Source organism: Carassius gibelio, chromosome A13 (assembly GCF_023724105.1).
Source record: "Carassius gibelio isolate Cgi1373 ecotype wild population from Czech Republic chromosome A13, carGib1.2-hapl.c, whole genome shotgun sequence".
In the NCBI taxonomy this organism is placed as follows: domain Eukaryota; kingdom Metazoa; phylum Chordata; class Actinopteri; order Cypriniformes; family Cyprinidae; genus Carassius; species Carassius gibelio.
Window position 1 is genome coordinate 14,115,289 of NC_068383.1, and position 25,014 is coordinate 14,140,302.

Sequence of the window (25,014 nt, forward strand, 5' to 3'; positions counted from 1 at the left end):
ACGCACAGTCATGTATTGTGTATCATTCTGGCATCGTCTTAATATTGACATTTGTATTTCTATCTGTGGATATGTAATGATCAATCTACAATTCATCCAGAAGCCTTCTTTGATTCTGTGGCACATATTAGATGTACAGTAAATGACATGCACATGCAGAGCAAATAATGTTGGCAAGTCACACCTTTCATATCAATGCCTTTTAGACATGGCCACTGCTGTCGTCACAGGCGCCAAGTGCACTCCATTTGATTTCGTGCTTGCTTTAACTCGTTTTTCTTCTCCAGTTGCTTTGTGCTTCAAATCAATTGGTACTGGCATCTGTTCTCGCATATTTAATCATAGATTTGTATGTACTCGTACAGAATTACATTTAAACCTTTATGATCTTATAATGAATTACAGCATGAGAGATATACTTTCAAAGTTAATTGTCCATAAATGTCTCTATGGAACAAAATTACCTGTATTCTATAAGAACATTTAGGCACTAGCACACATAACAAGCTGACTTAAGATTTAGCAAGAATTTGACAGCTCTTTCTTTGCTCAAATGAATAGTTTTTCACTGGAGAATTATGATTTAAAATTTTACTTTTGGAGATGTTGGTGATGGCTTTATGGTTGACTGAATGAAGCAATAGCCACATCCATAGAAGCATGCTGTCAAGGTTAGTGCCAGCCGCTTAAAAACACAAAATGTTTACTCTGTGACATTTTTGAGTGGCCAGTCCAGGTGTTATTTTCTCAGAGCGATGATATGTTTGAAAGGAGCTCATGCTGGTTGTAGGAGGGTAATGAGTGACTGAAAGGGTTGTTTGTTACTGCTTCAACTCAACTGACCATCTGCGCAACTGCAGCATTTTTATACATAATTCCTTCAGTAGCATCTTTCTAGACCTTCTGGACTCTTCAGTAGCTTAATTCAGCATTATCCTTAAGTTTAAAATAAAAATTGCTGATGAGCTTCAGCATGAGCACAGACGGTTATCTGCTGTGCCAGTATGTTATTCCTGATCGTGATCCTGACACTGCAGAAATGACTCCGTTGTAAGAATAACTCAAACTGTGTGGCCAACTGGTGAGGATTTGCCCTGCTATGCTAGTGGTAACCACTGACTGCCATGCTCAAACACTGCAAATCTCTTATCGGTTGAGCCATGGTGATGTGTATGGAAGCATATGGGTAGAAATATTCAATTTGGGATGTAATATGCAAAATGACAATGCAATATGTAAAATGACAATGCATTTATTTATTTACATTTTCCAATACATTTGCGCAACGTTTGGTGCAAAATGAAAATGAAAATTAAATTACATAATTTTCATTTGCCATTTCATACACCAGTTTTAATATGTAAAATGAACACTAATTTGAACGCTTTATAAGTTGCAAAATTAAAATGAAAATTTATTACATAAATGATTAGATATGTATAACATGTTCAAGCAAAAACTGTGGCAAAATTATCATTTAAATGCTATTTTTCTTAAATGCATTAACACTCACAGTCAAGACACTTACGATTGCATTTTCATTCAATGTCCTGCAATGAATGTAGCAAAATTCAATGTCCACATTGAAAATGCATTCCGAGCATATACAGTAAAAGAAATGGACACAGCGACCCCATTGGAACTCAATTGAGACAAGTGAAGCCCATTTGTAGCTATTTAGCACTTCCGTTTCTGACGCGCAGACTCAAACTAAGCTTGATGACATCAGCAACCTGTCTGACAGATGTAAATCTTCTAGTAGCTGTGTGTGCAAACTGCCATCGTTAATCTTGCAGAGACGGCGAGCTTGAGCGAGGAGTTCTTTGGCGTGAGTGAGCAGGAGTAAGTATTCTGATTAATTATTTTGTATAGTATTTTAAAATGTAACGCCAGTATTAAGTTAATTGCCTGCGAGCTGTATGGTAATTTCTGTACTGTGCGACAAAGTCGAGTGGTTATGACGCAATCGTTAGCTTATTTTTTACAAAAACTGTTTCTACGGGGCCATAATGTAACATAGAAGGTAATGGAGCCCTTTATACATTGTCGTGTATCTTTAGAAATAAATAATGGACAAATGGAGTCTTTAAACACCTCAGATGTAAAGTTATTTGCTGTCTAAGTGACGCCAAAATGAATGGGAGTCAATGGGAATGCTAACACAAGTGAAGTTCTGCTACAAGATGGCGGCACGTGGCCGACTTCAACTTCCCGTCGACTTCCTTCCCGTCTGACTTTGCTTCACTCGCACTGACTCTTATTCTGCCTGAAAGAATGAAAAGACCGAGCTGAAGGTGGAGCGATTTGATTAATCAGATGAAAGCAGTGTTTCAGCTCCGCCCACAAGTGCGAATGAAACATTGAAGCCATAAACCGAAATGATCAAAACGTACACGGGCCAACTGTCTTGTCCATGTTCTCTCACTTGAATCCTCTTCTTGAGATTTGAGTCTCTGACCTTCTGCAAGCTCCGCCTTGTTCTCACAGTAATCGGCTCGGAATGCATTTTCAATGTGGACATTGAATTTTGCTACATTTATTGAGGGACATTAAATGAAAATGCAATCGTAAGTGTCTTGACTGTGAGTGTTAGTGCATTTAAGAAAAATAGCATTCATTTTCATTTTGCACCAAACGTTGCACAAATGTTTTGGTAAATGTAAATACAGAAATGCATTGTCATTTTACATATTGCATTGTCAGTTTGCATATTACATCCCAAATTGAATATTGCTACCCATATGCTTCCATAGATGTTAAGTTTCCTCTGCAGTGATTTATTGGATAAACATTGGAAAAATCCACACCTTTTATGCATTCATTTGATTTTCCTTTGAAGGGGTCATATGATGCTTTTTTTTAAGATTCATATTTTGTCTTTTTGGTGTAACAGAATATGTTGACATGCTTCAATGTTCAAAAAACACATTATTTTTCAAATACTGTACATTATTGTAGGTCCTCTTTGCCCCTCCTCTCTCAAACATGTTGTTTTCTACAAAATCCCTCTTTCCAAACAAGTGCAATCTGATCTGATTGGCCAAATGACCCAAGTGCATTGTGATTGGGTGAACACCACAAGCACTTGTCGGAAATGTAACATCCCTTTCCATAATCGTGAGCTTCATCTTTCAAAATGAATGTAAAGACAGTTAATAATGTCCTTAGTTTTGACGGACACAGTGATGAAACTTGTATGTGTTTGCAGTACACAAGCCACAGATGGTTAAGATAACTGATTTTAATAGTAACTTCCATTATATAACACAGGTTGTTAACAAGGTTTTTTTTTTTTTCAGAAAAAAATAGTATGCTCACTTTGGCTGCATTTATAATGTGTGTATATAAACTCACCTAAAGGTTTATTAGGAACACCATACTAATACTGTGTTTGACCCCCTTTCGCTTTTTAGAACTGCTTTAATTATACGTGGCATTGATTCAACAAGGTGCTGACAGCATTCTTTAGAAATGTTGGCCCCATATCGATAGGATAGCATCTTGCAGTTGATGGAGATTTGTGGGATGCACATCCAGGGCACGAAGCTCCCATTCTACCACATCCCAAAGATGCTCTATTGGGTTGAGATCTGGTGACTGTGGGGCCATTTTAGTACAGTGAACTCATTGTCATGTTCAAGAAACCAATTTGAAATGATTCAAGCTTTGTGACATGGTGCATTATCCTGCTGGAAGTAGCCATCAGAGGATGGGTACATGGTGGTCATAAAGGGATGGACGTGGTCAGAAACAATGCTCAGGTAGGCCGTGGCATTTAAACGATGCCCAATTGGCACTAAGGGGCCTAAAGTGTGCAAAGAAAACATCCCCGACACCATTACACCACCACCACCAGCCTGCACAGTGGTAACAAGGCATGATGCATCCATGTTCTCATTCTGTTTACACCAAATTCTGACTCTACCATCTGAATGTCTCAACAGAAATCGAGACTCATCAGACCAGGCAACATTTTTCCAGTCTTCAACGTTCCAATTTTGGTGAGCTCGTGCAAATTGTAGCCTCTTTTTCCTATTTGGGGTGTGCATATTGTGGCTTCACAAATGCTTTGCTGCATACCTCGGTTGTAACGAGTGGTTATTTCAGTCAAAGTTACTCTTCTATCAGCTTGAATCAGTCGGCCCATTCTCCTCTAACCTTTAGCATCACCAAGGCATTTTCGCCCACAGGACTGCCGCATACTTTTCCCTTTTCACACCATTCTTTGTAAACCCTAGAAATGGTTGTGCATGAAAATCGCAGTAACTGAGCAGATTGTGAAATACTCAGACCAGCCCGTCTGACACCAGCGACCATGCCACACTCAAATTGTTTAAATCACCTTTCTTTCCCATTCTGATATTCAGTTTGGAGTTCAGGAGATTGTCTTGACCAGGACAACACCCCTAAATGCGTTGAAGCAACTGTCATGTAATTGGTTGATTAGATAATTGCATTAATGAGAAATTGAACAGGTGTTCCTAATAATCCTTTAGAGGTGAGTGTATATACAGGTGCTGGTCATATAATTAGAATTTCATCAAAAAGTTAATTTCACTAATTCCATTAAAAAAGTGAAACGTGTATATTATATTCATTCATTACACACAGACTGATATATTTCAAATGTTTATTTATTTTAATTTTGATGATTATAACTGACAAATAAGGAAAATCCCAAATTAAGTATCTCAGAAAATTAGAATATTACTTAAGACCAATACAAAGAAAGTACTGAAAAGTATGAACATGAAAAGTATGAGCATGTACAGCACTGAATACTATGGGGCTCCTTTTGCCTGAATTACTGCAGCAATGCGGCGTGGCATGGAGTCAATCAGTCTGTGGCCCTGTTCAGGTGTTATGAGAGCCCAGGTTGCTCTGATAGTGGTCTTCAGCTCTTCTGCATTGTCGGGTCTGGCATATCGCATCTTCCTCTTTACAATACCCCATAGATTAGCCAGATTTGTCAGGCGAGTTTGCTGGCCAATTAAGAACCGGGATACCATGGTCCTTGAACCAGGTACTGGCAACTTTGGCACTGTGTGCAGATGCCAAGTCCTGTTGGAAAATGAAATCTGCACCTCCATAAAGTTGGTCAGTAGCAGGAAGCATGAAGTGCTCTAAAACTGCCTGGTATATGGATGTATTGACCTTCGACCTCAGAAAACACAGTGGACCAACACCAGCAGATGACATGGCACCGTAAACCATCACTGACTGTGGAAACTTTACATTGGACCTCAAGCAATGTGGATTGTGTGCCTCTCCTCTCCAACCATAATATGGTTAGTTACTATTAATATTGAAGACTATATGCTTAATATGTAACTCTGCTTAACACATTTTGTATTGGGGGTCCCTGCTCCATGTTTCTATTGCATAAGGGGTCTTTTCCCTGAAAAATGCTGAACATTTGTTCTTTTTTTTCTTATATTTTTAAATGATAGCAAAAGTGTTACTCCAGTCTTCAGTGTCACATGATCCTTCAGAAATCATTCTAATATGTTGTTTTTTTTGCTCAATAATTTTTTTTTTTTTATTATCAATGCTGCTTATTTATTTTTTTGTGGAAGGCTATGGTACATCTTGTAACATTATGAAAGACTTTTATGTCACCTTTAATCAACTGAATGGGTCCTCGCTGAATACAAGTATTACTTTATTTAAAAAGTATGTCATTATTAAAATAATTAACAATAATACAATCAGTGCATTTGTGAAAGGGTATCAACTTTATTATCTTCAAAGACGCTTGTGGTTCAAAAATCTATACAAAATACCACAAAAAAGAAGCATAAAAAAAAAGAGAAAACATTGATTCACAAACAAGAGGATTCAAAGATCACCTACAACCCCCAAGTGTCTATGGTCTCTATATTTGATCTCCCTTCACTGAATGAACAAAAAACATCCTGCTTTAAGGACGGAGTCAGAACAGCCCTAAGCATCCTCAGGTTTGTCAGTAGGTGGACCACACGGCTGCAGCATCTTCTCCATCAGGTTAAAGCGAACCCGAGCCTTGCTCTCGTTCTCAGCGACAGCAAAGTAATTGAGAAGGTCGAAGTGGCCCATGTAGGAGCAGTAGGAGTCTCTGTGCTGGTTAACCAGCCATTCCCACTTGCTGGTGTCTGCGTGTCCTGTGCCGATGTACTTCGACTGCAGATGCTCCAGCTGACTGTGGATGTTGTAACGGTCTGTCATCTTCAAATAACTGTGTCTAACAAAAAGAAAGAAAAACACTAAAGGATGTATTTGATGCACGTTTTAAATATTAAATGTGTGCGTGTATGTTAAAGTGTGGCTTTGAATAATGACACTAGACTCTTTTTAAAGAGGATAAATATTTGAAGTACAGTGAGTTACTCAGAAAATCGAAAAGCAAAACAGTTCATTAGTCTTGATATGAAGAAAAACAATAAAATAAATGCAAACCATCAGCTTGTACAACGTTGTGGACATTGAGTGTATTTACTATTACCAGTTAAGCTAATTCGGCTGAACGGGTAACATTTTCAAAACAAGTATCTCTTCAAACGACGATACTGTAAGTTAATTTATTAGTGTTTAAATTTTATTAGTGTACTTACCCAAAGTAAAATGTGAGGAAAGTAAACGATTGATCGATCCCTTCAACAGTTCTCAAATTTGTTCTCTTACTGGTTGTGCTGCGCGTAAAAACAGGATGTAAACGGAGCGGAAGGAGTTACTCAGAAATCTGTCGGTGTGGAAAACATTATCGCAGATAAGAGTTCCGCTCGAAAGAACCTCAGGCGTCCTGAAAGGTGTTAGATTTGTGCTATCGACTGGTTGATTATTCAACTTTTTCTATCATAAAGACTTACAACTGGTAGTTGTACTTGACCATTTTAGTCAAAATAGCCAATGAGCTACTATAATTGACCTCTATATGAAAATAAATTACTTCAGAGTAATACAAGAAACATGAAAGTAACACAGGATGTTGCAATGATCAACAGCAAAATATCCAGTTTATTGCCTCAGTTGAGTATTTTCCCCATAGGGATTTCAAAAAAATAAAAAATAAAAAAAATCATAAAAGAGCTATAAGGCATTAACCAAAGCAAGCAGCTACATGGTGAATGTAAACATTACAAACTTTGATTTCAAGCAAAAATATCTTTGAAGATTGGACAAAAAGACAAAGTGATAATGCTTGATTACATAATCTGAAGTGCTTTTATGGAAGTAGACAGGCAGTACAGCATGCTTGATATCATTTTTTCCTACTATCAAATCCAATGTGGACTAGCACGAAACAAACAATATGTCTTCGAAAGCAGATCATGGAGACATTTTTTATCATACAAAAATTATCATATCGCATACCCATATATCCAGAACATAAAAAATAGTTATAATTCAAGGACATATGATGATTTTATTTATATAATAAACAGTTTAACTGACATTGATTACACACACACACACACACACACACAAAAGGGCTTTAGCTTACTTCCAGTTACATTCATTGAGATTATGTTGGTCACATCAAACAGATGTTCTGTTGGCAAGAAAACACTTTTAAAAAGCAGATCCCATGAAGATTATTAAGAACCTTGAAACCTTACATTTATTTGAAAAAAATGGGTGCGAGACATAAATAGAATCAGACACTTGGTTTCATTTTGTCTCATTACTGCAATTTAAAGGAAATTACATGAGTAAACTTAATTCTGACACCCAATCTGTCACTGTCACAGGAAATATATTAGGGATGTATTGTGCATCAGTAAAACGTCTAAAAAATACATGTTTCCAATAAAAACATAAACATTAATGCAATGTATGTGTGCTGTCGGGGATATTTGTGCTTTCTCATAAGCGGTACAACCATCCACTATGAAAACACTTTAGCTCTGTGTCCCTGATCACAGTAATGATTTTCTCTTTGAATCACCATTATATTGTGTGACATTATTAGAAAGGAGAGATGAGAGCAGAGGCTTATAAGAGCACTTGTCTTTTAATAGTAGCCTATAAGAGTCAGTTTGATCCGTGGGTATGTGATAACTGAGAACCGCACAATAAAAAAAGTCATTATTGGCTCAAAGTCAACAGGTTTTCTTTTTTGACATATGGCATATAATGACATATGGTAGGGGGTGTGAAAATCAGCCGTTTCTGACAGCCTCATTGATTTTAGCAGCACAGTGCACCACGCTTGGCGAGGAAAAGGCTTGAACTGAGAAAGGATTCAGACAACCTGATCTCATGAGAATTTTTTTTCTAACACTAAGCATGAATGTCCACCCCGAAGATTAATAAAAGCGTCCAAATGAGATCATACGAATTAATGTGAATTTGCCACTAATTTAGAATGTGTTGCTTCTGAATAGAAAGCAACAGGTTCACCCAAAAATTTAATTTCTTTCATCATTTACTCTCCCTCATGTTGTTCCAAACCATTATGACTTGCCTTCTTTTGCGGAACAAAAAATATATTTTGAGACCCCATTGACTTTCACTATATTGGCAAAAACATGAGGGTGCACATGAGGGTGATTAAAAGATGACAGATTTTTCATTTTGGAGTGGACTATGCCTTTAATTGTTACCATTATTGCTTACATTTTACATTTGTAGTGGAAAGGAAAGCATGATGCTAGAACTTTATTTTCATTTAATTAGTTATTCAAGTCAAACCTGACTTGGAGGCAGTCAGTTCTTTAGTTTTATTTTAGCACCGACTGTATTACTATAATTTGGGGACACACGGGCTGTGAGCCTATTAAAATGTTACTGACAAAGGAACAGAGTTGTTCTTCATTTGGTTCACAACATTGTGTATAAGCTCTTGCACACTTTGAACCATTTTGGAATTAATTAGATTACATTCAGTCGACTAAATTACTACATCCACAATCTTTATATTTAATTTACTCTCCAGGGCACTTTTTTTCTCTGCAGTCTATAGAATCCATGTCAAACTTGAATTATGCTGTATTCATCATAGCTAGTGGGAGGGATGAAAAGAGATCAGCTGATGTAAAGCTCTGGTTCCTTCATACGGGACAATCAATTAAAATGTTCTTGGTTTCATGTTATGGACTCCATATCCTTGGTTAGGTTTAATCTCACATTGCTGAAAAATATCCTGCACCCTAAGGCCACAGTTAAATGCGAACTGCAATTATGACCTGAATGACTGCCGCCCCCTCTTGCCTGCTCTCCAGTGCTCTGCTGTTTCTCATGCCTTATGTTATGTGCTGAGCAATCCTGAACATACTAGCTCTCTGTTCCTTGATTTCCCCGGGGTGTTGCAGCAAGACTGCATGTGGGGGGGGGAACTGTGCTTCAAAATGACCGAAATGGCAGCTCAAAGGCCATGATTATTTGATTTCAAAGATTTACAGAACTAAATTATTGGCCCCTTACAGCTGGCATGGGTCTCAAACTAGATAAGAGATCCTGATAACTGAAAACAGCTGCAGTAGTCTTATATTGTGTCCAGGATTCTTTCTTACTAATAAGAGTCCTGGTAAGTGATTTTGATCTGCGAAGTGAAATGACTGGTTGGAAGTTTACAAGAACAGTGGTTAAAATGACAGCACCTTTAGAAAGGTTCACATTTACAATCAGTCTCTATAAAAATGCTACATTAAATGACATTTCAATGGACCTTAAGGCATATAAATCTCCCATCAATTAATGTTGATTTATTTTTTTCCGAGCTACAACAATTAAAGACTGGCACAACACAAGACGTATCACATAAAAGTTTCATAACTTTTCATAACCATCTCAAAACACTTATTGTAGTGTGAATGATTTATTTACGATGCAGCATACAGTATATAAAAACTTCCATAAACACCTGCACAGAGATCTTCAAGGGAATTTAGAGCATAAAACATTACATTTTTTCAAAATGTCTTAATGTGAGTGACAATCAGACATTTACATTTGACATTTACATTAGTACAAGAGATCTGTATCAGAGTACAAGCACAATACATGTGTCACCACCGAAGCATGAAAATTATCCATTGTTGCAAGAGGCATTTCTTATTGTCCATTGAAAATCTGAGAAACAGTGCGCATGTCATATCCAACAGTCATTTGTGTTAAGTACATCATTTACATTTTCTGTGATCATAAGTGAATTCATACATTTTCTTCGTTCTACAAATAAAACAATGTCATGAGTTATAAAATAATTATTCTCATAGCTTTTTAAGTAATATTTACATGTTAAAGGAGACTTAAGATGCAACTCTAAGAGGATATATAATATAAAGTTCTTGAATGTTGGACTAACATAACAGATATGTCAGATGCATAGCTGTGAACATCACTGATACTGATATAAGTTCAGCTCATTGGGATCGGAAATCAAGTATATTTCATATTTCACATTGAAATTCACTTCAGCAGTCTTTCTCGGTACTAAAATTGTGAAACAGCTCTGGGAGGCCTAGTAAGATGCTTCAAGAGGCACAGCTCCTGTAGGTGAAGGTGTTAGACACCGGTGGTGATCTGTGTGGCATCTGAGCTCATGTCAACACTGGGCTGGCTGCGGGACTCCAGTGATGACATTTCCAGGACTAGTCATACCTGCTGATTCGTCCTGTCTGCTGTGTGGCCACTGGACTGGCCTTCACGCTGGGGATTTCTGGTGCGTGTGGAGTTCTGGAGGTCCAGCACGGATGGACTGGGAACACAGAACTCTCGGAAACAGCGCTTAAAGTTCTCATCCAGGAAGGCGTAGAGCACTGGATTGAGGCAGCTGTTGGTGTAGCCGAGGGCGATGCAGAAATGCCAGGTGACGGTCTGCAGGAGGGAGCTGGGAATGTTTACCAGAGCCTTGATGATGACGAAGATGTGGATCGGCGTCCAGCAGATGATGAAAACCGCCACCACCACCAGGACCATTCTGGTGATGCGCCGGAGGTTGCGGTCCTTCTCCTTGGAGCCAGACAGCATGCGCACACTCTTCAGGCGGAGGATCATTAAGCCGTAACAGATGGTGATGATGAGGACGGGCATAATGAAGGCGAAGATGAAAACGCAGATCTTTAGGAGGTTCTCCCAGTACCAGGAAGGATGGGGAAAGAGCAAAGTACAATCAATGATGCCAAACGCTGTGAAAGTAAGAATATAGCACAGTACAAAAACACAGTGAGTCATGTGAAAATCTATTCACATTTGTAAAGAAGACAGACAGTTACTCCACTAGTCATTATTTCTTCAAGGGATTGTTTAGGGAGCCTCAGAGACCCAGGCCTTCTGCTACGGCTATTAAACCGCCTTATGATTTTCTTCCTAAATGTCTAGAAGTGACATCAATCTAAATTCACTCAATAACAATTTTCTGCCTCAACGCTTCTTTCGTGTCTGCAAAATTTGTGTTGTCACAGTAATAATACGGGATGTTATCGGTATTGAGGAAAATGTCTTGATATATTAAGAGGAGATCAAGCTGAGAACTGGGGAAGTGTGCTGAGTACTTACAGGGTTGTGGAAAATCATGGTACTGTATTTTATATAAACAAACATTACTTTCTGACATAATTAACATTATATGCTAATGCATGGTTACTCGGTTTAAATGTGTTCCATAAACCAATACTTTTTTAACAATTCTTTGGAAAAATGATTGTTAATTTACCATAGAATATAATTGTTGATTAATAAGGAAAATGCTAAATATGTGTCTATAATGACAATTTCTTGAACAACTATCATAACACAAAATTCGACGATTTCCTGTTCGTTTTGAATCAAAATGAACAAAAAATGACAGTGAGGGAGCTACTTTTGAAGAATGATTCGCTGATTGAGTCTGTTTGAAACTGTTAGCTCACAAGTGTGATGCATTATGCTCATTGTAGTGAGCAGAAAAACACTGGTGTGCAATGCACTTTATCAAGATGATATCTGACGAAACTGCAAATGACCACACATAGAGATTTACCCGTCTATTTTAAATTACTGTCATAGATTTTGCCCAATTCGGATCATTTTAGTTGTAATCTGGAGCACTTGTTGACGTGAAAGTATCTGTATCCAATATAGAATTTTGTACTATTCTATATTAGATACAGATACTTATCTTTGTGGAACAAGGCAATATTTCATTTCAAAATGTAAAATTGATTGCAATTCTTTCACTGTCGATGGCATAAAGAGAAATGAAGACTTTATCAATTGCGCACTCACAGGTCTTTCCAATCCGGTATGACCATTTTTCTTCTGTGGTACACAAACGAATGTATTCTTCTTTGGGGTTTTTTTCTACTTGCGTTATAAAACAGTTCAAAATATATCTTTAAAATATCTTCTTTTGTGTTCCACAGAAGGAATATCACACAATATCTGGGAAAGGCATAACTTTTTCTGCAGTTATATCCAAATGTTATGTTGAATGTAGATTGAATGTGGAGGCTAACATACAACTGCTGTGGTACTCAATAGTGGTGGAGGCCATGACCATGACAGGAAGACCGATGGCGGATGAAAGGATCCAGTTACACACGTTGACAATCTTAGCATTCCAGGGGGTTCTGAAGTCCAGGGCTTTAACCGGGTGGCAAACAGCAATGTAACGGTCGACACTCATAGTCGTGAGGGTAAAGATACTGGTGAACATGTTGTAGTAATCAATGGACATCACAATCTTGCACAGCACGTCTCCAAAAGGCCATGTACCCATCAGGTAATTGACGCTCTGGAACGGCAGAGTGCTTGTTGCCAAGGCATCTGCCAAAGCAAGGTTGAAAATGTAGATGTTGGTCGCAGTTTTCATCTTGGTGTATCTGCAATGGATAAAAATTTATCAAGATCATTACATCAGCTGTGTTTATTAAATAACATGTATTCAGGGAAAATAATTTTGATCAGGGTGAGTAATGGGGAAGTGAAGGTACTATAGAAATATTTCTCAGAAAAATACTGAAACAGAACAGACATGAAAGGACACCTCATATAGTACACCTTTTTTCATATCACCGCCTAAAATGATTTCAGTTACAATACAAATAGTGCATCAAGCCATTAAGAAAGGTACCTTGTGAATCTTTTAATGCAACTATGACCTCCATTCAAATGTTAATTTTATAGGCCAGATAACCATAATTATATACAACTTTATGCAAATGTTAGTCTCAACATGAACTGAGTAATAAAAAAATAACCTGTAACATATTAACAAGCTTTTGAGAAGCTGTTTATCCAATTTAAAGGTATTATGAGGTGAGGTGTACAGACTCAATGCACTATTCTTTTATGGATGATTTCATACTAGTATATTTAGAAAAGTGCAGGTTATATTTTAACAGGATAAATAACCCTCTAACAGAAAAGACCTCTTGTAGAATGTACGTACATGGGATAGATAGATAGATAGATAGATAGATAGATAGATAGATAGATAGATAGATAGATAGATAGATAGATAGATAGATAGATAGATAGATAGATAGATAGATAGATAGATAGATAGATAGATAGATAGATTCACAGAGGAAATACCAACCATCAGAATCATAATAGCGCTGTTGGAGTACATGAAAGAATGGTTTTGGCACATCACAGCACAGCAAGTTAATTAAACAAGGCATTATTATTTAGAACTGAGTGGCGCATGTTGTGATGAAATGGAAAGATATCTTTGGTGCAGAAATGGAATATAATTTTCCAAGTTTTTGTCTGATAGAGAACCCCATATGAATAATGGAACAACAGGGGGATCTTTCAATCGCTGAACAAAAATGAGATATTGATTTAAACAACAATTTAGTCTGGAATAATAAAAACTGAGTGCAAAATGGTTGCCTGCATTTATCTAAATACGTAAGCATTTCATGAAAGCTTTTCATGAATACTGCATAGCTCATGGAGACTTTTAGCACCTATTTTCCGTGTTTAGGTCTCTGGCCCTTGCTTAATGGGGAGTTCTGAGAAGTTATAACAACTCACTTCCTTCCTTTATCAAGAAACTGCAATCTAAATGGTAAATTTCTTAAACTTTATTCAGGAGAAAACTGCATTAAAGCATAATTTCTTGGGAATAAGGAATTTCTTTAGATACTCTTGTATATGGCTGGTGTTCTGCTGTAGTAAACACATCCAGATGAAAGAAATACTGACTTTAAAGTCTATATGTTTGTTACCGTTCTTCTTGGCAAGATAATAAATAAAAGATGAGCCATGTGCCAATCTGGACTATGAAGATAAACAATTATTTGATGTATTGCAATAGCAGCGGAGATGATAAATTAACAGCATTAACACTGTGTAAACTAACATCTCAGTAAAAATGATTATGGTTTGTCAGAGCTCCACTGTTTGACTTTCACAGAAATAAACATAAATCAGGACAAAGTCTAGTCCGGTCAAATATATATAGTCAACTATAAAAAAATAGCCAGTGTGTGAATAAAACAACTTCTGCAAAAACTGAGTGTGCAGTTGATTATTGCAGCTGCAGTTCCCCTTAGCTGACTGTCACAGGCCAAACTCAAGAAAACACTCGGCCAAAATCATGAACATGATCATAAACATGGACTGCTAAGCCTTCACTTCCATTTACATGTCTGTTCCCATTCATAATGGTTTTCAAACCTTGCACTTGATTTAATGATAGAGAATAACCCATTGTGGGGAAAAGGATTTGTAATTTCAGTATAGAAAGGAAGACACCTTAGCCTTATTCTCCTTGAATATACAAATACTGTATATTATTTAAATAATAATTTTAAAATAGAGCACAAACATTTTAATAGAGTCTATGCTGTGTTGATCACTATACATTCAAAAATCTGCAGTAAGAAACAACACACAATAATATTAACAGTTTTCAGCTTTAATTTACACATCACATCAGCATATTAAATTGATTCAAGATCATGTGATAAAACTGTAGTAATGGCTTTTGGAAATTCAGCTTTGCCACCACAAGAATACATAACATTTTAAAATATATTAAAATAGAAAACAGTTATTTTACATTGTAATAATATTTCACAATAGTACTATTTATACTGCTTTTTTATTTTATTTTTTTACATAAAATAAAAGCAGTCCTGGTGAGCAATTTTTCCAAAACGTTAAATCTTAACAGCCCCAAGTGACATTTAAATTAATATTCACATAGTTATTTATTGACAGTCATTTTTACCTATATTATCTGTTAAATACTTGCAGCCAGATATAGAGACCAAAAAGATTCAGTCAAGAGACCGTTGTCTGGAAGATAGATGGAAATTAAATTAAATTAAATACATTTAAAATATATATATATTTTTCTTCATTCTTCAAAAAAGTCATTTAAATATTTAGACAGCTGTAAAGCATCTGTGAAATCACCTAGACACAACACTCCTGCCCATGGTGAAGTGGATTCATTCATCAAGTCTCATTCAAGGGCTCAGGCGGGCAGCCGTTCCTAATGATTACCTTGTCATCCAAAGGCTCTTTGCACCAAATGATCACACCACTTATGTTTCCCACAAGCACTGACTAATGAGGGCACCTCAGGGATGCACTGCACCTCTGTACTTCACATTTAAAACACCTGAGGTGAAATGCCAGACCTTTGAGTCTAATCATTGAACAGAGAGAGAACACCACTTACTGGAAGCACATTAAAATTGTATTCATCTTCCTTGCTGAATCGACATTGATGATCAATAGTGTACAGTATATTTTGTTTTGGATGCTGTTGAGCAGTTCTTTACAGAAACTCTTACTGTACACCTATGTCATCCCTGAAGCTTTATAAAGAAACCGAGAGAAGTTTACCAAGAGAATAAATGCATATTGGATAACATGCCTGGCAACCAAGACATATGATTAAGCTAGAGGAAGGTGTGCAGTATTGCTTATGGAAAGTATTAGGAGTGTCATCCGCCAGCTCAGAGCAAAGTCCATAAGTTAAGTCAGGACACCTGCAACTCTGAGATGAAGACAGGCACATGTGTTTTACAGCTAACGTTCTACAGAGAGCTGTTAAAAGCTACAGTTCAAGCATCAAAACACAGAAATACCTGTCATTCAGAAGTAGGGCTTGTTGGTATATTGAGTTTGTACAAAATATCGATACATTTTTAATAGGTGCATAGAATAAGAGTGCAATAATTGTGTCATATGTAGTATTTTAAACCAAATTTTTAGTTTAGTGAATGGAACCTCCATTATTTTTGTTTTTAGATGGTAGTGTCATTTTAGCCCCCTTTTTGCACATAATGGATAGCATTACTTACCTTCACTATATTTGTCTTCATTGCCTTCAATATAAACAGTTTATATTTGACAAAATTGAGCAGGATGTTAATTATTATTATTATTATTTTATATATACACAATTAGAAAATGTAGAGAATACCAAGATATATAATCGCATTTCAGCCCCAAAATACAGAGATAAGAGTTTTTGGCCATATCGCCCAGCCCTATTCAGAAGGTGTCTTTGTCCATGTCAGTTTTCATTAGTGAAGCTAAAATGATTTAAAATGTCTGAGTACAATTATTATCTCTGCCTCTGGCATGAAGAGACAGCTAATGCTTCTAAAACATGACAGGTGACATACTGTGATAATAGGGATTTTAAAGTGACGTGACATTCAGCCAAGTATGGTGACCCATACTCAGAATTTGTGCTCTGCATTTAACCCATCCGAAGTGCACACACACAGGGCAGTGAACACACACACACACACACACACACTGTGAACACACACCCGGAGCAGTGGGCAGCCATTTATGCTGCGGCACCCATGGAGCAGTTGGGGGTTCGATGCCTTGCTCAAGGGCACCTCAGTCGTGGTATTCAAGGTGGAGAGAGAACTGTACATGCACTCCCCCCACCCACAATTCCTGCTGGCCCGGGACTCGAACCCACAACCCTTCAACCATTAGGCCACGACTTCCCTAAATACTCCAACCGTGGACCTTAAGACCTTGATGTTGAGAATATTTGTGGCAGCAGGTTTATTTTTCATCTGTACTGTTAACTCTCATTATTATTTCCATATATTACAAGCAATGCTTAACTTTAAAGACTACTGACTAGACTAACGTAAATGCTCACATCTTTACATTGAATAATAATTACTTATAAAACTGTATGAAGACAAACCAAAATAGATGAAAAACATAACACCATTTCACTCATATTAGGCGGATCATTTAAATTATCCATTCATCAAAGAAGACTCACGTCTTCCAAAAAAATATCAAGCAGCACAACTGCTTTCAACATTGATGATCATAAGAATTGTTTCTTGAGTAATTAGAATGATTTCTGAAGGATCATGTGACACTGAAGACTGAAGCAATGGCTGGATTAATTCACTCATATTATAATTTTTTTCTTTCCCCAAAGACATTTTTTTTGTAAATGACTTTGTTGAAGAAAAGAACAGTGTAGTAACCAGGCAAATCAGATTTTGTTGTGAAAAAAAACGAGGACTCGCTTGTTGCTAGGGAACACCAGAACATGTGCAGATTTCTTGTACCATTTACCTATGTGCAATCTGCTCATATATATGGACATACTGCTATGCTAAATTACAGATATTGGTTTAGGAAACACTTGGAACATATTAACTTTATGGTGTTTGTGAATTAGATGCTGCACTAAAGCATTAACTCAGAATGGCATTTGATAGCCATGGGAGATGTGCATTACAAATAAAGGATGCAGACTCAAAATAACCAAAGCTGAAATTACATACTGGATCTTGCTATATTGTCTCTTTGATTTGATAGCACATATTAGAAAAAAACAACAACAGCATTGTTTACTTATCAGCCTTTAAACCCAAGCTGTCAGTCCAAATGACAAGCTTCTAGAATGGACATCAGCAAGTGTTGTCATCTACAGTATAAAAGCCAGAAAGGAAGAAAATTGGATAGAAGCAGATGAATAAATCAAAAGCTCCTTTTCTCTTTTTGTCATTATGTGCTTCTTATTCAAAGCTTCCAAAATGTTTTAATGTAACCAAAATGGATCAAGACAAACATGTGTGAGTCATGCTTGAGTTGCCTATACTGATTCAGAACTAATCAAAGATGACATTTACATTTAGAACGTCAGACAGTTCCAACAACAACCAGCCAGTTTGTGCTTATGTTCCCATGCCAATCAGATGGCTGTCGGGTGCAGTCTAGTCATCTGTCAAGAATAAAGGTGCTGACAAATAGTGCTTTTTGTGTCATTTTATGGTTCTCAGAGGCTGAAGTGTCTCTAGGAATCTGTTTAGGCTTTGAACATGATTTATTTTCATTTACTAAATTCTCTGTTGCTGCAATCTAACTGAATTTGCTCTTTAGGTGGCAAACCCAAATTGCAAATGAAAAACAAAACAACAACTTTAATTGTAAAAACTAATAATGGTAAAAAAAACTGTAAAAATCCTACAGTAAAAAGATGTTTACTGATTCAAGGTTAGTTCCCTTTAATACTGTATATACATGGAAACAGTAAGTTAGTAATTTACAGTAAAATACTGTTAAATGTACTTTTTTTCGAAAGAAAAGAAAATCTTAAAAATTTACTGTGAAAAAACGTAAACTGACATTCCCAGAATTCCCTGGGTGACACATACATTGATTATATTTTGTTTACATAATTGTGGTTCTTAAACGTTTTTGGTTATTGTTTGTAGATTAGTATGGACCCCCACACATGACATGGAAGAAAAAATAAATTGTGCGCAAAATTTACTAATTCATTCCCTCACTGTACTAAAATGTGCACATGATTACTATTGCGTTCCCTCGATTTGCTAACTCATGCACACAATTTATAAATCGAGTGAACGAAATAGTAAATCAAGAGAACGCAATAGTAATGGTGTGCATGTTTTAGTACAATGAGGGAACAAATTAGTAAATCGTGCACACAATTTAGCCTACTATTTTTTCCTGCATGCTATGTGTGGGGCTCCGTAGATTAGGGTTTTATGTTACAATTTATGTTTTTTAATGAATTTTCATTGCATTATTTTAGTGTTGTGTTTTTTTGTGTGATGATGTCGTATTTGTGTGTATGACACTATGTGTCTTTCTATACGTTTTAACCTCAGCTTGCTAAAATCCTACTTCTTCCTGAGGCTTTTTCTTTTCTATTATGTTATTTTGGTAGTTGTCAATATATGCTAAAGATACAAAAAAGATTTCCCTAGTGAAGTAGTCTTGCTAATTCAAAATGTACTGTATTTTTACAAAATTAAGGCCCATTCAAACAATGGAAACTGAACTATAAAGATAACTATATTAGTGTAGGATGATTTTTAAAACAATTTCTTTATTCTTTTATTCTGGCAGCCACAGATTTTTTATTTTATTTTATTTTTAACAGTGATTTATCAAAAAGACAAAAAAAAGTAAAATAAGAAGTCTAAGTAATACAACATTTTGCTAACCATACCGTTATTATTCATCAGCCAAGGCACTGAATAACACATTTTTTTATTATTATTCCACAGAGAAGCTGACCTCAAATATTCTCATTTAGTTCATTCACACTGTGCAGGAGCTCCAGTCCAATGTCAAGCTGGATTGGCCAACAGAGCTCTGTATCCACCAGTGAACATCAGTTCCACAGCATCGAGTTTCTGTCTTTTGTGCACACTTTTGTGGATTATTCATTCATTATGCAGTGACACTAATAGTAATGCAGTATAGCATACATAATGTTCAGTAAAGGTTACAATTTTTTTTCATCTTACCAACTGTAAACACATTTTATTTTTTCCAACTCGTCTTTTAAATATCTTCTGCCAATTTTAGAGGCACATGTTTATTCTAAGATACAAACATGACCTCCGTATTTTCAGCACAGTAACTGAGTCAGAGAAAATAACAACAACAACAAAAAAACAGTAATAACTTTTTTTTTTGTATTGTATTGTCTCTCTTATTTTATAGGCCAAAACATTACTTGGAGGGATACAACCTCTCAAAACAACTTCCTTCCTGACAGAAGCCCTATTTACACATGTTTTATAATGGATTGTGAGAACCATTAAGCTTGCACAAGAATCAATAAATATTAGTGACTACCATCCCTTTTGTTAGCTCAGTATACATCTTGAGAATATTTACCTGAAAATTCAGAAATAGAGTTCAAAATGCTATATATTGAAAAGGGTGTAAAGAGTGGGCACTGGATTTAGTATAGCAGCTGTATGAAACCTGAGGACATTCATCATTCATTTATTGAGAGCACAGTATGAACTGAATAACACCTCTCTGTGATATGATTTTTACTTTTATCTTAATAATTGAATATTTGAGCTTCATTTGGCACAAATCAAGGGGAAAATAGAGATAAGGGACGGATATCGGCAAGCTTTTGATAAATAAAATAACTGAGAGAAATTGTGGGCAGTATTGATTTTTTTTGTGCCTCATTGCTTTTCTGTGGAAGAGTAAGAACAGAACAGCTTTTAACCTTAAGTATATGAGAAACTAATTCAAAATTAATTGAGATGTACAAATATGTACTTGAATTCTAGTATCCTTTAGCCTAAAGAAATATAACTGATGAATGTTTTCCACATATTTCTCATTTCCTTGTAGCTGCAGGACACATGTAAAAGACGCAGTTATTGCCGGAGCTGAAATGTTGTAAACAATTGCATGAGCTTCTCCATGACAACAAGAAGCATATGCTATTTAGATGCACAGCATTTACCCTCTCTAAGCACTTAAAGGGGTCATACATTTTTCCTTTCTCTTTGGAGTTTTACAAGCTCTTGAAGATCTGTAAAGTTGCAAAGACTAAAGTCTCAATCCAGTTCAATCCAATTCTTTATAAAAGTTAAGACTTGTCCATGCCCCCAAAACGCATTGTTTAAACCCCCCCCCCCCACCCCCCAGATGTCTGCCTCACTGTTTGTGAAGAGTTGCATAACACCGCCCAAATTCTAACACAGAACGAAGGCGTAACTTCTATTCTCACTGTAGTATTGTTGCCACCGGTGCCATGTTGTGGAGATGCTGTGTTTTGTTTCAAAGCGAAACTACTTTTTTTGGCCTTCCAAAAGAGGACGATATCCGCTTTGTCATACCTAGAGCTGATACTGGTCGCTGAGGAAATACAAAAAAAGTCACAAAAGCCAAGTTGATGTTTGGGCCAAGTATAATAGCAACAAATATTATGGGGGATGGGGTGGGCGGGGGTGGGTTATGGTTGATAAATGCTTTTATTTTAACCATAACCATAACCATATTTTAACCATATTTTAACTTTCCGTGAATGGGCAAAAACAGTTCTTCAAAATGCTTTTGGTGTTCCACAGAAAAATGAAAGTAAAAAAGGTTTGAAACAACATGATAAAAATGTTAATGATAAATATTCCTTTAAAGCAAAGTGGTTTCCCAGCTAGACCCATTTCTAAACTCTTTAGATAACCGTACGAAAGGAAACACAGAAATATACTTTTCAAACTTTTATTTATTTCTCTCTAGGCTTATTTTATTACCACATGATGGGGGTTGATAAACCGATCCCAGACTGCAGTCGGCTCATTAATCACAGAAATAGATTGCACCTACTGGGCTATGCTTCCCACTGTAGACAGCAGCCTCTAAATCTGTGATTAGTTGCTCATAAACTCTAAGAAAGTACTGAGTCTCCAAAAAGCAAAGAAAATCTGATGACCTTATGCAGAGGTTAATGCTTCATCAATTAAAAACTAATTTCTTGATTCCTGTATGTCTTTACACTCCATATATGCTAATTTAAATAACATGAGCAAATATGAATCTGTTTAGGAAGTGGATATGAAGGTTGTATTCAGCATCTTAGGCACAACATCTCTGAATTAAGTAGTTAATGTGTGCGTGATCTGAAATACAGTGCCACCTATTTAACCACAGTTCTCTAAGACAAACAAGCCCCCACCACCTCATTGAAATTCATTCAGTTGTGTTTAATTACTCTATTGATTGCATCCTTCCCTTATGCCAATGACTGTAATGCTAGGTTAGGATCAGGTCAGATGTGTTTGCAATGTGTGGTTAAATGAGGCAAGTCCCAAAACACCTGAGATAACAGCTGTGAATAGGTGCATGAAACATCACGGGCATGTGTACAAACACACTGTGCTGGTGAAGCTAAGAAGTGTAGATAACTTCACCTGAGTTACTGATCCATCCATCCATCTGTCTATCTTACTTTTTTCCTTTATATTTCCTTTTTATATCCATTATTAGCCATTCAGGTTCTGCTGCATTTCAGCACCCAAATTCGATGTGAAGCATCCATCCAGTTTTGTTCCATTTTCTTGTTCTTCTACATACAAAATATATCCTGAATGTCAATATGTTACTTAACACTTGTGACAGAGAAGTATGCGTACTTCATCGTATCATATAGAGAGTGAAAGGCACGTTGTAATGTGGTGTTTTTCCGTACGCTGGTGCGCACTCAGCTTTTCACTCAGTGCGCACCATTTTTATCAGTGGATGAAATACATCCTATAGTGCCGACCTGAAAAGCATTTGTATTTTATACATAAGAAGCATACCTATTTTTACAAACATATATGAACTACAGCAAAAGATTAGTTTTATTTATATTATTGATAGGCCGATTCTGAACGACTGAACGCAAGAGAAGAGGAGTTTCTGCAACGATCGTGTAGTTTACCAATCAGAATCAGAATCTCTTTTAACAGGTCACCTTTTGAAAAACTAAAAAGTAGCCTAATTAAAAGCAGCTACCTATTTATCCTCTAAAGGGCTGTTTAGTGGGAGCCATCACTCTCGGATGTGTTCTGCATCCGCTATAGGTAAAACAATTTAGGTTACCTGCGCACCATTTCTTACCTTATAATCACATACATGACGAGGACGTTGCCCACCAGTCCCATCACACAAACGATAGAGTATAACGCAGTGATTATGATGGCCACTATCACAGGAGTTGAGCTTTTGTCCAGCTCAGCCGTCCTCTCACATCTGGAGCTGTTCATGCTCACGAGACTTGAGCTGTTGCTGAAGTTTCGGCAGAATACGCTGCTATTCGACATCACTGGGTTAGAAAGTGCGTAAAGTAAGTCCGAGATGTTTCCACTCGTCTCCATGGCAAGTGCTGCAAGGCTGAAATTCGCTCGAGTTTATCAATCACGTTCTGTGATATCGATACCTGTCCGACTTCGGAGTGTTCTGAACCCCACCGTTCTGCCTTCAGACGGTCTGCGGCTCTTGCAAGTATAGATGTCTCTTTTGTTTATGAATCTGTCCCAGCTGTTCTTACATTACCCTCGTGAAATTGTATCGAGCGTCTGTCATAGCGCGTATTCGCATTTTATTCATCGAAATGACGTCACATATATATGCACATGACTAGAGGCTTATACAGCAGTCGCTGATTGCTTTCCAGTTCTTCACTTTCTCATCAGTGAAGCTGTATGAATTTACAATCACTCTTCTGCATGTCCAGCTGAGTTTATGGATTAATGCTATATTGACAGAATGCGAATTAGTTGACTCCCCAATTTAGGATTTAAATCCGCAAGAGCAAGTCAATGCAAAAGGCCGGGGGTCCTGAAAGTAGCCTGCATACCAATTATTATTATTTTTTTTTGTACATATATAGCTTAATATGTTACTTTAGACAACATCAAATATTAGAATACAGGTTTAATCATATAGTGCATTCACCTGTCTATACATAAATAGTTAAGTTAAATAGTTTATTACTGTTTATCACTTCATTATGTATTTATTTGAATTAATATGTCACAAAACTTGACAGCCCACATTAGTCTCCTCAAACCATGCATACCACATTTTACACTAGATAAATCTGAATTAATAGATGTTACTGACTTGTTTTTGTTATACACTCAAAAAAAAAATAAAAAAAATAAGAATGATCACTGGGGAGTACCTTTTTTAAAGGTACAAATTTGTACCAATTTGGTACTAATATGTAGCCTATACGTTTAAGCTACCAGTATGCACCCTTTAGGGTTAAATAAGATACAAGCGAGTACCTTTTGAAAAGGTACCGCTCTAACGACAACTTTTGTATCTTTTTCTCTGAGAGTATATAAATTAGTAAATATAGACATATAAAAATATATTAATCTAGGTCAGCTGCATGCAGATAATTAGACTTAACTGTTGCAATAAATGTCAGATTTAGATTGGCCACATTTGGTGTAAAATAACTGGGCTGATATATGTCTATATCTGTATCTTTGTAGCTAGTGAGTGATGTTAGTGAGTGCTGTCTGTGATTGCTTGTGACTTTCATCATTTCTTCTCATGTCCTTCACAGCTAAAAGAGTTCATTTTTCACTTGAAGACTTCAGCTAAATGATAAAAAAATGATCAATAGTTAATTTATTTTAATGAGACAAAATACATTAATAGAACTTGTTGATGTTTCAAAATCAATACACACATCATTACTATATATATATATATATATATATATATATATATATATATATATATATATATATATAGACACAGCTGCAAATTAGAATGTCATGGAAAAAATTATTTATTTCGTAATTCAACTCAAATTGTAAAACTCATTTATTGAATAAATTCAATGCACACTGACTGAAGTAGTCTTTGGTTCTTTTAACTGTGATGATTTTGGCTCACATTTAACAAAAACCCACCAATTCACTTATATTATTCACAAATAATGTATGCATGTATGTAATGAAGGACCTTTGAATTTTACATATAAAACAATGGTCTCCATGACTGCCACCTGACTCTTCTTTGAACTTAACATTAAAGTTTTTTAATGATGTATATGGGCTTAAAGGTAGAGCAGTTTTACTGATGGTCTTTAATGATTGTAATGATTTGTAACAGGCCACTAAATCCAGAGAAAGGTACAGAGCAAAAAAGGACTCTGAGCACTCTGTTATCATGTAATTCTGTTATTAGCATCAGATGTCAGATGTTAGCTGCAAACTAATCAAATAGTAATCGATTTTAATTATGCTAATATACATTTGTGAAATCACTTTCCTTTGAAAATGTTAAATGAAAGTAATTCTATTCTGA

The 25,014-nt window shown here is 36.3% G+C and overlaps 2 protein-coding genes across 2 annotated transcripts; both read right to left on the reverse strand.

Moving 5' to 3' along the window:
• Window positions 1–5,712: 5,712 nt before the first annotated feature.
• Window positions 5,713–6,733, reverse strand: LOC128026242 (splicing factor 3B subunit 5-like). The gene is made up of 2 exons (XM_052613113.1): window positions 6,591–6,733; window positions 5,713–6,220 (listed from the first exon to the last, which is right to left on the reverse strand). Exon 2 carries the CDS (start codon window positions 6,202–6,204, stop codon window positions 5,944–5,946), a length of 261 nt encoding a protein of 86 aa, XP_052469073.1. The 5' UTR covers window positions 6,205–6,220; window positions 6,591–6,733; the 3' UTR covers window positions 5,713–5,943.
• A 242-nt stretch (window positions 6,734–6,975) lies between these two features.
• Window positions 6,976–23,318, reverse strand: LOC128026241 (delta-type opioid receptor-like). Its single transcript, XM_052613112.1, has 3 exons — window positions 22,807–23,318; window positions 12,421–12,782; window positions 6,976–11,108 (listed from the first exon to the last, which is right to left on the reverse strand). The coding sequence occupies exons 1-3, from the start codon at window positions 23,061–23,063 to the stop codon at window positions 10,576–10,578; spliced, it is 1,152 nt and encodes a 383-aa protein (XP_052469072.1). The 5' UTR covers window positions 23,064–23,318; the 3' UTR covers window positions 6,976–10,575.
• Between the last annotated feature and the right edge of the window lie 1,696 nt (window positions 23,319–25,014).

What these genes read in the sequence shown, in the direction of transcription:
- LOC128026242 (XM_052613113.1), bottom strand. Translation starts at nt 6,204, where the DNA reads ATGACAGACCGTTACAACATCCACAGTCAGCTGGAGCATCTGCAGTCG.
- LOC128026241 (XM_052613112.1), bottom strand. Translation starts at nt 23,063, where the DNA reads ATGGAGACGAGTGGAAACATCTCGGACTTACTTTACGCACTTTCTAAC. An exon ending in GTCATGTATGTGATTATAAG is followed by an intron (nt 12,783 to 22,806) that starts GTAAGAAATGGT and finishes TATCCATTGCAG; the next exon opens with ATACACCAAGATGAAAACTG. An exon ending in TATTGAGTACCACAGCAGTT is followed by an intron (nt 11,109 to 12,420) that starts GTATGTTAGCCT and finishes TTACTTTCACAG; the next exon opens with CGTTTGGCATCATTGATTGT.